This window comes from Papio anubis, chromosome 16 (genome assembly GCF_008728515.1).
Source record: "Papio anubis isolate 15944 chromosome 16, Panubis1.0, whole genome shotgun sequence".
Lineage (NCBI taxonomy): Eukaryota > Metazoa > Chordata > Mammalia > Primates > Cercopithecidae > Papio > Papio anubis.
This window is the reverse complement of record NC_044991.1, coordinates 27,144,435-27,156,467: the sequence shown is the minus strand read 5'-3', so window position 1 is coordinate 27,156,467 and position 12,033 is coordinate 27,144,435. Positions and strand designations below refer to the sequence as shown.

The 12,033-nt window shown below is 49.4% G+C and overlaps 1 protein-coding gene across 20 annotated transcripts in view; it reads left to right on the top strand.

Moving 5' to 3' along the window:
* The window catches only part of SLC2A11 (solute carrier family 2 member 11), a 28,854-nt gene that overhangs the window by 15,311 nt on the left and 1,510 nt on the right, over nt 1-12,033 (top strand). For 4 of the 20 annotated variants that reach the window (XM_021933627.2, XM_021933634.2, XM_021933631.2 and 1 more), the window contains 6 exons: nt 3,853-3,973; nt 5,070-5,199; nt 5,749-5,897; nt 10,499-10,686; nt 10,799-10,909; nt 11,679-12,018. In XM_021933627.2, the coding sequence (XP_021789319.2) occupies nt 3,853-3,973; nt 5,070-5,199; nt 5,749-5,897; nt 10,499-10,686; nt 10,799-10,909; nt 11,679-12,018 (1,039 nt within the window). Of the gene's footprint in view, nt 1-3,816; nt 3,974-5,069; nt 5,200-5,748; nt 5,898-10,498; nt 10,687-10,798; nt 10,910-11,678; nt 12,019-12,033 lie in introns of all 20 variants that reach the window. The other 16 variants (XM_021933633.2, XM_021933617.2, XM_021933616.2 and 13 more) reach the window with 8 other exon arrangements.

The window sequence follows — 12,033 nt, the reverse complement described above, 5'->3', positions numbered from 1 at the left end:
AGAGCGATACTCCGTCTCAAAAAAAAAAAAACAAAAAAAAAAGTCCATGCTAAAAAATCTATTGGATGGGTTTAAGTCCTTCAATACCTTTTAGGTCCAAACTGATGTGAGTGACCTATTCATGGGAAACTTTGGGGCCCACATTGGGCAAGTTTGGTTTATACCACTTCTATTCAGTGACGGAGTAGTACAGGGCACACTCAAGCTTAGTAGAAGGGTGTCATACAGCACCCAGTTATGATAAGTACATGGCCCTGTGGCATCCTGCAGCCTGGTGTTTATTCCTCACTAGGGCCTAGTGACAAGGCCAGGAGCTCTTTCTCCTTAAGAGGATAGCAGGCTGGGCATGATGGCTCATGCCTATAATTCCAGCACTTTGAGAGGCCAAGGGAAGAGGATCTCTTGAGCCCAGGAGTTTGAGACCAGCCTGGGCAACATAGCAGGACCCCATCTCTACAAGAAAAAAAGAAAAAATTAGCCAGGCATAGTGGCATACACCTGTGGTCCCAGCTACTCAGGAGTCTGAGGTGGGAGGATCACTTGCTGAGCCTGGGAGGTCGAGGCTTCAGTGAGCTGTTATAGCACCACTGCACTCAAGCCTGGGTGACATAGTGAGACCCCATCTCTAAATAAATAAATATACGTATTTATTTATATATATATGAAAAAAATATATATTTATATATATGAAAAAATATATATAATATGTATATATAAAAGAGGCTAGTAATTTGCTGAAGGAGAGTAGTTCAACTTAAAAATCTTTGGTTTTGCATTGTGACCTCTTTTTAGAGTATTTTCACTGCCACTTTGAGCACCACAGGCTCTCCTAAAGCTAAAGGGTTGAGTGGCAGAGCTCTTTGAGCTTGTCTTGGGGCCGTGATTGTGTATAGTTGCTAGTGCGATGTGAATTTGGCTTCGACCCACTAGAGAAATACTTCTCTTGCTAAGCACCACTCAAAACTGCCAGGTTTTCAAGTCACCTGATAAATGTGCCAGGACACGACACCTGATGTGGTATTCCGCTGCCTCCAAAATGGAAAGAAGCTCTCAGAGGCTTGTCCCTCCTCCTTAGAGGAAGGGGACTATGGTGCAGCAATTTGTCATGCACTTTGGAGAAAATACGCTGCCACCTCTTAGTCCTCTAGACCTCAGGAACTTCGTTGGAGTGGCAGCCCCCTGTCTCGTTTTTAATCTTCTACTCTTTGTCACAGTGTACCTTACCAAGACATCTAGTGCACTTGCTGCTTCCTCTTCTCCAGGTCCTTTCTGTATGAACTCATCAAAATAGTGGGACAGCAGCATGTCCTGTGGGATGCACAGGTCCCTGTGGATGGACTGTCGCCCACAGATGGACAGCCGCTATATCCTTTTTTTAAATTTATTATTTTTTTTTGAGACAGGGTCTCGTTCTGTCACCCAGGCTAGAGTACAGTGGTGCGATCTCAGCTCACTGCAACCTCCGCCTCCCGGTTCAAGCAATTCTCCTGCCTCAGCCTCCTGAGTAGCTGGGATAACAGGCGCATGCCACCAAGCCTGGCTACTTTTTGTATTTTTAGTAGAGATGGGGTTTCACCATGTTGGCCAGGCTGGTCTCAAACTTCTGACCTCATGATCTGCCCACCTCAGCCTCGCAAAATGCTGGGATTATAGGCATGAGCTGCTGCACCCGGCTGCTGCTATATACTTAAGGCAGGTCAGTGGAGGTGTATGACTCTTCCTGCAAGGTGAATGCTAAGTGTTTTTGGCAATGTCTGTGTATTTAAATGGAGCAAAGTGCACTCACCAGATTGAAGTACTTAATTATTATTAATGGATTTATTAATTCCAGTGAGGAAAATGTCTATCATTGTAATTATAATTATTAGTTACAGTTGGAGTTACCACTGGATCAAGTTTGTTATAATCTACTGTCATTTTTGATTCTCTAGACACAAGACACACAGGCTTTGGCTCATATTTTATCACCAATGTGTTGGTCACTTTGAGCAGAACACTGGCCACTTCTGGTCTTCAGTTTCCCTCTCAGTACAGTGAGCTATATCATCACAGTGAGCTCTCCTGGGTGATCTGTATGACAGCACTTCTGAGCTCAGTATTAGGAGCCAAAGCTAATGCTTCATCATGACGGAACAGGTGACATTTCCAATGGCCTCTTCTTGGATTGGTGTCTGTCCCATTGATCAAGGCATTGAGACATACAGCCATTCTGAGTTGTGGGAAGCGACTCTGTAATACATGGAGGAAAATATAAGGAAACTCCACTTGACTATCTATGCGTCCATTCCTTCACTCTAAAGTCCCTGTTCTTCCTCCCTGGAGTTGTATTGAATCTGATAAATTACATATTAGTACCTTCACTGTTGTTGTTGAGACAGTCTCACTCTCTCACCGAGGCTGGAGTGCAGTGGCGTGATCATGGCTCACTGCAGCCTCGTACTCTTGGGCTCCAGCAATCCTCCCACCTCAGCCTCTTGAGTAGCTGAAATTACAGGCGTGCGCCATCATGCCCAGCTAATATATATATATTTTTTGAAATGGAGTTTCGCTCTCGTTGCACAGGCTGGAGTGTAATGGCGCAACCTCGGCTCACCACAACCTCCACCTCTCAGGTTCAAGCAATTCTCCTGCCTCAGCCTTGAGTAGCTGGGATTATAGGCATGTGCCACCACGCCTGGCTAATTCTGTATTTTTTTTAGTAGAGATGGGGTTTCTCCATGTTGGTCAGGCTGGTCTCGAACTCCTGACCTCAGGTGATCTGCCTGCCTTGACCTCCCAAAGTGCTGGGATGACACACGTGAGCCATCGTGCCCAGCCTAATTTTTTTGTATTTTTTGTAGAGATAGGGTTTCATCACGTTGCCCTGGCTGGTCTCCTGGGATCAGGTGATCTGCCCGCTTTGACATCCCAAAGTGTTGGGATTAAAAGCATGAGCCACCATGCCCAGCCCAATTTTTACATATATTTTAAAAATTATGTGTTCCAACAGACTATAAGTGTAGGAACTCTCATCTCATTTGACAGCAAGGTTACCAGGACTCAAAGTAGTTAATGGCATACTTGAGGTCATGAACTAATGAATGACAGAGTCAGGATTTAAATTCAGGGTCTTGGCTGGGCGCTGTGGCTCACGCCTGTAATTCCAGCACTCTGGGAGGCCAAGGCAGGTGGGTCACCTGAGGTCAGGAGTTTGAGACCAGCCTGGCCAACAGGGAAAAACCCCATCTCTACTAAAAATACAAAAATTAGCTGGGTGTGGTGGCATGCGCCGGTAATCCCAGCCACTCTGGAGGCTGAGGCACGAGAATAGCTTGAACCTGGGAGATGGAGGTTGCAGAGAGCCAAGATTGCACCACTACATTCTAGCCTGGGTAACACAGCAAGACTTTGTCTCAAAAAAAACCAAAACACAAGAAAAAACCAAACTCCTGGGCTCAAGCAGTCCTCCCACCTCAGCCTCCCAAGGTGCTGGAATTATAGGCATAAACCACCACCCCTGGCCAGTCCCTTCATTTTCAAAAAGTTTGGGGAGAACAATACTTAATCTGAAGGGGGAAAGCCATACCACATAAATTCTGTTATTTCAAGCTTTGCTGTAGGCAGAAAGGAGAGTAATTGGGGTGCATGGCGGGGGAGGGGAGTGGGAATATTCACCTGAAGGCATACCATAGGTGAGCCTAGGTATAATGGTCATTTCCGTTCATGCAGTTTAGACTCTTTGAAACACAAATACACACACGTGTGTGTGTGTGATCAGGGCTTGTTAGAGTTGCAAAGAGTGGTCCCCAAGGATGGTCCCTCTGGACTGAACCACAGCCTCTCTTTCTGTGTGTTTCACTTCCCCCAAGGAAGAAGTCCCTCCTGGTGAATAACATCTTTGTGGTGTTGGCAGCGATTCTGTTTGGATTCAGCCGCAAAGCAGGCTCCTTTGAGATGATCATGCTGGGAAGACTGCTTGTGGGAGTCAGTGCAGGTATGGGGTGGGGGCTTCTCGTCCTACCTCTCTATGCCTATTTATTCATAAATTCATTAATTTCTTTTATTTCATTTCTTCCCTCATTTCCTCCCTTTATTTATTTATTTATTTATTTATTTAATTTTATTTTTTTGAGATAGAGTCTCACTCTGTCACCCAGGCTGGAGTGCAGTGGTGCCATCTCGGCTCACTGCAAGCTCTGCCTCCTGGGTTCATGCCATTCTCCTGCCTCAGCCTCCTGAGTAGCTGGGACTGCAGGCTCCCACCACCATGCCTGGCTAATTTTTTGTATTTTTAGTAGAGACGGGGTTTCACTGTGTTAGCCAGGATGGTCTCGATCTCCTGACCTTGTGATCCGCCTGCCTCAGCCTCCCAAAGTGCTGGGATTACAGGCGTGAGCCACCGCACCCAGCCTCATTTATTTATTTTTTGTTTATGCCTACCTTTGTCACAAAAGGATGAAATATAGTTTATCTTAAAAGACTCATATGACTAGATATTTAAAGTAGGTACAGAACAATGGAAAAGTTGTGTAGGGGTGGGGGAATAAACACCTGCAAACTAACACTAACAGAGGTCCCATGTTTGAGTAACACTGTAAGCCATGAGCTTCCTGGCAGCCAAAGTATAAAAGGATATAGGATGAGTTTTCTGATCTTCCCTCAGAAGCAGAATGGCCTGTTAGGTACTCCTTGGTTTGTGGGGCTTTTCATGTGAGAGAGCAGAATTTTGAGCACATCCACCTGGGCTTTTAAGGGCTCCAACACAGCTTCCTTAGAGCCCTTCACTCAGGTCCCAGTGATGGGACCTAGGAAGTTCCCACGAACATGTGGGACTGTGGCCAGGGACCAGGATGGGAGCGGATCTGGGAAAGCCCTCTCTCAGAAGTTCTGAGGAGTAGAGTTGGGATCCTGTTGGCCCTTCAGCAGATGAAGCAGAACCCCTCAGAGTGTGGGGGGTGAGGGATCAGCCCTCAGTGCCAGGATCCAGTTGAGTGGCTGGACAGTGCTGAGTGGGGCAGGGAAGACAGGCCGATGTCATGGAGGGAAGTCCCAGCCGGTGGCTGATGTGCCTCTGCTGTGCACACGTCCAGGCGTGAGCATGAATATCCAGCCCATGTACCTGGGGGAGAGCGCCCCTAAGGAGCTCCGAGGAGCTGTGGCCATGAGCTCAGCCATCTTTACCGCTCTGGGGATCGTGATGGGACAGGTGGTCGGACTCAGGTAAGCACCCCTCCCCCACATGCATTCAGTATTTCGGAGATACCAGTAAAAACCTTTCTTCACCTAAATGTCTCCCCTACCCACTAGTAGATTAAAGCATTGTTGCTTTGCATGAAGGCATCGAATCCTCTATCCACATCTTTGCTGCCAATTCACAAAATGGGTATCAGTCAACATACTGCAACGTGAATCACCTTATCCTATCTTCTCCAGGTCAGGGAGCAAAGAACAGGTCTTGACAGAGGAGAGGGTAAAGATTTGGGCTTTCAAAGAGAAACCTGTTCCAGTCATTCCAGAAAAAAGAGGAGAACGCAGAGCCTGGACTCTTGGGAAGGGGAGTTGCTAGGGATGAGGTGGGGCAGTGTCCCTGTCCTCTCTTGGTCCCAGCCTGGGTGGGAGGGATCTTGATGTTCAGACCCAGACTTGGATAGGAAGAGGCACGGGGCAATTGCAGAGCCTCTGCAGGGAGGTGTGCAGGTGGGCAGGAGAGCAGGGTGGTAGGACTCTGGCAAAGAGGAATCTGGCCTGGCCTCTCCTCTGCCTCCTTAGGGAGCTTCTAGGTGACCCTCAGGCCTGGCCTCTGCTGCTGGCCAGCTGCCTGGTGCCCGGGGTGCTGCAGCTCGCCTCCCTGCCTCTGCTCCCCGAAAGCCCACGCTACCTCCTCATTGACTGTGGAGACACCGAGGCCTGCCTGGCAGGTGAGTCTCTGTCCTTGGGCTCCCAGACTGCCTTGACCAAGGGGTGCATCTCCTCAGAGTATATGGGTCCCCATTTCATAGGTTTCATTTATCAAGGAAAAGCTATCCCTCTCTTTGTGTCTCAGTTTCATGATCTGCCCATACCTGCCTTCAGTCAGAACTCTTATCAAGTGGCTGTCCAAACTGCCAGGCAGCAAAATGGATCAGACATAGCCACTGTTATTCAAGAACTCCAGAGTGGTGTGGAGAAACACACACACACACACACGGTCAAACACCTGTGCAAGACCTCACCTACCCAATGCCAACTGGGTGATGGTCATCTTATCAGTCAACTATGGCTACAATAAGAATGCCTAAGGAACAACTGCCATGTTTCTGGTTTAAAGCAACAATTATTTACTGCATCTTTTATTCATTTGCTTGCCTGGCTGGCTGCGCAGCTCTGCTGATCTCAGCTGGGCTACCTCACAGCATGGGGCGGGGGACGGGGGCAGCGGTGAGGTTCAGCTGCGGCTTGGCCGGTCTGGGCTGGTCTGGACTGGAGTCATTCAGCTTTGCTGCACTTTCTGTCCTCTCACTTTTGGTACCAACGGGTTAGCCTAGGAATAGTATGATGATGGCAGAGAAACAAGAAAGCAAATCCAGTTGCAAATAAGTGCTTTCCAAACCTTTGGTCCCCTCATGCTATTAACATTCCATTGGCCAAAGGGAGTCAGTCATGCTGCCAAATCCCAAGTCAAGGGATGGAAAAATTGATGGCATATCCTCTCCTATCGCAAGGGGTGTGGATTTAAGGAGGGGTGAAGACCAGAGCCCATTAGTGTACTCTTCTCTGTCACCATGGCCACAATTATTACTTATGTCTCTCCTCTGTGCAAAATGTGTTCAGTCCCATTCCAGGATCCCCCAGAGTCTCATCCAATCATGGCATCAGGCTTGAAGTCCCAGATCTTACACCACATTAAGTCTATATGGGCCTTTTCTTGATCCAGAAACCTAGGATCTAGAAAGATAAGTCTTCCTCCCTTCCCACACTCAGCGTGCAATGGTGAAAAGTAAGATGAGGTAACCAGAATTAAAGCTCTCATTTCAAAAACGAGGAAGCAAGGCAGGCATGGAGCAGTCACTAATCTATAACAATTCTGAAGTGCCCCTAGGAAAATACGGCCATGTCCCCTGCCTTGGGGGTAGGGAGTATTCTTTGTTCAAGTTTTGGCTCTGTCCCCTGCCCCCTAGGAAGGGCACCCCAGGCCATGGTTCTTTTTTTTTTCTTTTTTTTTCTTTCATTTTTAGAGACAAGTTCTCGCTTCTCCAGGCTGGAGTACTGTGGCTATTCATAGGCATGACCCCATCGTTGATCAGCATGAAAGTTTTCTTCGTTTTTGTTTTGGTTTTTTGGTTTTATTTGGAACAGGGTCTTACTCTGTGGCCCAGGCTGGAGTGGTGTCATCTCAGCTCACTGCAAGCTTCGCCTCCCAGGCCCAAGCAATTCTCCCACCTCAGCCTCCTGAGTAGCTAGGACTACTGGCCCGTGCCACCATGCTTGGCTAATTTTTTTTTTTATTATTGTATTTTTTGTAAAGATGGAGTTTCACCTTTTGCCTGGGCAGGTCTCAAACTCCTGAGCTCAAGTGATCCATCCTCCTTGGCCTCCCAAAGTGCTTGGATTATAGGCATGAGCCATTGTATCCAGCTAGCACAGGAGTTTTGAACTGTCCCATTTCCAGCCTGGGCCAGTGCATTTCTCCTTAGGCAGCCTGGTGGTCCCTGCTCCTGGGACGTCACTATATTGATGCTGAACTTAGTGTAGACACCTGATCTGCCTAGCGTACCACAACCCAGAGCTCCTGGGCCCAAGCGATCCTCCTGCCTCAGCATCCTGAGTAGCTGGGACTCTAGGCACACACCACTATGCGTGGCTCTCCATGCTTCTTGCGTCTGCCCTCTGAGATGTTTTTCCTTTTCTATCACCTTCCTTGATTCCTTCTGAAGAGGGCATTGCACAGTGTGCTGCTTTTGATGGTTGAGCAAATTTCTCAGCTTGCTTCCTGTCTACAGAGAGTTGGGGCAGGCTGGGCGCCGTGGCTCATACCTGTAATACCAGGGAGGCCAAGGCGGGCGGATCACTAGGTCAAGAGATCGAGACCAGCCTGGCCAACATGGTGAAACCCCATCTCTACTAAAAATACAAAAATGAGCTGGGCATAGTGGCATGCGCCTGTAGTCCCAATTACTAGGGAGGCTGAGGCAGGAGAATTGCTTGAACCTGAGAGGTGGAGGTTGCAGTAAGCCAAGATGGTGCCACTGCACACTGCACTCCAGCCTGGTGACAGAGCGAGACTCCATCTCAAAAAAAAAAAAAAAAAAAGAAAAGTTGGGGCACAGAAGTCTTTATATTTCAAATTGTCCTGGTCAAAAAGCAGAGCTGGTCAAATTGTCCTGGTCAAAAAGCAGAGCTTCTTGCCAATACAACTTTCTCAAAAATGATGTGAGTTTTCTATGTATTTGAGGTTTTTTCATGTGCCAACAAACCACGCTCACAATTACTTTTGAGACAGGCTTCTCTCCCAAGGCCTAATTGCTGTTATTTAGGGTATGTCAGGCTACCTTGAAGCAACGCCTGCAAGCCTCCTAAATGCCCCCTTTTCTAGCTGTGAGGGTCTATGAGGCACTGCTTTAAGTCACACACTTGATTTGATCTTTACTATGAGTCCATGGCTTCCTGGCGGTGCTCCGGATTTGATCTTTGCTCACAGGCTTTTACTTAATTTGGGATTCTTTTGCTAGCTGGAGAGGATAGAGGTGAGAAAACATTTTTGTTGTTGTTTTCAACTAACCCAGCGTTTCTGAAATATGCTATATTTAATTAAATTTTGTTGCCTCTGAATTCTGTTTGCAAACTGGCCAGTTATTTTCTGAGCTAATTCTTCATGTCTTACAGCGAGCTTAGAATACTCATTTAACAGCAACCAGTTCATGCTTTCAACATTTGGAGTTTTCTTTGCTCAAGTCCATAAGTTCATTGAGCCCATTTTCTTTTTTTTTTTTTTTTTTTTGAGACGGAGTCTCGCGCTGTGGCCCAGGCTGGAGTGCAGTGGCGCGACCTCGGCTCACTGCAAGCTCCGCCTCCCGGGTTCACGCCATTCTCCTGCCTCAGCCTCCCGAGTAGCTGGGACCACAGGCGCCCACCACCGCGCCCGGCTAATTTTTTGTACCTTTAGTAGAGACGGGGTTTCACTGTGGTCTCGATCTCCTGACCTTGTGATCCGCCCGCCTCGGCCTCCCAAAGTGCTGGGATTACAGGCGTGAGCCACCGCGCCCGGCCCATTGAGCCCATTTTCTTTCTTCCAAGTTACTGCACTATATAACATAGCACTTCATTTCTTCAACCTTATCGCCATCCTCTGCCTGGTCTTGGAACTAATACCATATTTCACAGGTCTTTGTTATGGTAGCACCCACTCCTGGTGCCAATTTATTGATCAGCTTTCTATTGCTGACTAATAGACAATCATAACATCTCGGTGGTAAGCAAACAAACAAAACAAGCAATTGTGTAGCCTAAGCCTCTAGGTTCTCTGGGCTGGGCTGATCTAGGATGGTTCTGGCTGATGTCTCTACTGATCTTGGTCATTCCTGCAACTGCAGCTCAGCTGGGCATTGGCTGATCTAGAACAGTCCCAGCGAGGGTGGCTCATCTGGGCCCCTTTGGCTGTCCATGTCTCTTTTTTTTTTTTTTGAGACGGAGTCTTACTCTGGTCCCCCAGGCTGGAGTGCAATGGCATGATCTTGGCTCACCGCAACCTCTGCCTCCTGGGTTCAAGCAATTCTCCTGCCTTAGCCTCCTAAGTAGCTGGGATTACAGGCGCCTGCCACCATGCCTGGCTAATTTTTGTATTTTTAGGAGAGATGGGGTTTCACCATGTTGGCCAGGCTGGTCTCGAACTCCTGACCTCAGGCCCGCCTCTGCCTCCCAAAGTGCTGGGATTACAGGCTTGAGCCACTGCGCCTGGCCAATGGCTGTCCATGTCTCTTGTCATCCTCCTGGCTAGCCTGGAATGTTCTCATGGTGGCAGAAGAGCAAGTATAAGTGAGCAAGGCCTCTTAAGGCTCAGGCTGGAACATGGCACGCCCTCACTGCAGCCTCATCCTATTGGCCAAGCCCGGATCCAGGAGCAGGGATGTAGGCGGTACTTGCCCCTTTAGTGGGAGGAACTGCAAAATCACACAGCAAGCAGCATGGGTGCAGGGAGGGGTGAAAAATTGAGTTTGATAATGTGCTGCAATAGTCATGATATGTCCACAGAACCCCGAGTTTCTTTCTAAAGCCTTTTTTCATCCACGGTTGCAACACCCCAACAGCCCTGAGAAATGTCAGGGCCAGGAAGATCATCTCCGTCTGACCAGGGAGGCAAACAGACACAGAGAGATTGAGAGAGACAGAGGCAGAGAGAGACACACACACACACAGAGACAGACACAGAGACAGAGAGTGAGCCAAGAAGGAAAGGAATGGTGTGATGGAGGAGAGGGTCCCTGTGGGGGGACCAAAGAGGGGCTTGGGGAAGGGGAGCTCAGTACCCTCTTCCCTGGCTCAGCACTACGGCAACTGCGGGGCTCAGGGGACTTGGCAAGGGAGCTGGAGGAGCTGGAGGAGGAGCGCGCTGCCTGCCAGGGCTGCCGTGCCCGGCGCCCATGGGAGCTGTTCCAGCATCGGGCCCTGAGGAGACAGGTGACAAGCCTCGTGGTGCTGGGCAGTGCCATGGAGCTCTGCGGGAATGACTTGGTGAGACCCCTGCCCTGCCCCACGCCCTGGGCCCTGGAGGCTTGGTGTTGCAGGCTGCTGGGAGCCATGGGAGGTGGAAAGGAGCCCAGGCCTGAAAGCCATGCTCTCCCAGATGTACGCCTACGCCTCCTCCGTGTTCCAGAAAGCAGGAGTGCCAGAAGCGAAAGTCCAGTATGCCACCATCGGGACTGGGAGCTGCGAGCTGCTCATGGCGATTGTTAGTGTGAGTCTGGAGGGCGCCCTTCTTCCACCAGCCCTTGGGGGAGGGACCCCCAGGTCCCCTGCATTAAACCAGTTTACACTCCAGCTTATGGTGTTAAAATGTAGTGAGGGGCCGAGTGCAGTGGCTCACGCCTGTAATCCCAGCACTTCGGGCCGAGGCGGGTGGATCACGAGGTCAGGAGTTCGAGACCAGCCTGGCCAACATAGTGAAACCTCGTCTCCACTAAAAAATACAAAAAATTAGCTGGACATTGTGGCGGGCACCTGTAATCCCAGCTACTCGGGAGACTGAGGCAGGAGAATCACATGAACCCGGTAGGTGGAGGTTGCAGTGAGCCGAGGTGGTGACATTGCACTCCACCCCAGGCGATAGTGCTGAGGTGGGATCAGGAGTTCGAGACCAACCTGGGCAATACGGTGAAACCCGTCTCTACAAAAAATACAAAAATTAGCCGGGTGTGGTGGTCTTTGCCTGTAGTGCTAGCTACTGGAGAGGCTGAGGTGAGAGGATCACTTGAGCCTAGCAGGTTGAGACTGCAGTAAACTGAGATTATGCCACTGCACTCCAGCCTGGACTGGACCAGCGAGACCCTGTCTCAATCAATCAATCAATGCAGTGAGTTAGAGAGCATCTATTGTTTGCGGGTCACTTCCAGCACCATTTTGAGATGCGGAAACTGGCTGAAGTTGGGTGATTGATTGACCAAGTTCCTTTAGGAAATTAATAAAGTCACATTGAAGCAATAAACTACCCCCACCTCCACCACCAGCTTTCTCAGGAGACCCCTTCCCATTGCCTGCCCCACACCTCAGGGACCATGGCTGGGTGCATGGGTCTGTGCTTTCTTCCTTTGAAGTGTGTGGCAGTCGAGAGGATGGGTCGGCGCGTGCTGCTCATCGGTGGGTACAGCTTGATGGCCTGCTGGGGAAGCATCTTCACTGTGGCCCTGTGCCTGCAGGTAGCTGGGGTGGATGAGGGCTGGAGGGTCCAGGCCAGGCTAACTTCCACCTCACCCCTGCCCCATCCATGGCAGAGCTCGTTCCCCTGGACACTCTACCTGGCCGTGGCCTGCATCTTTGCCTCCATCCTCAGCTTTGGCATTGGCCCTGGTGAGTGGGCCTAAG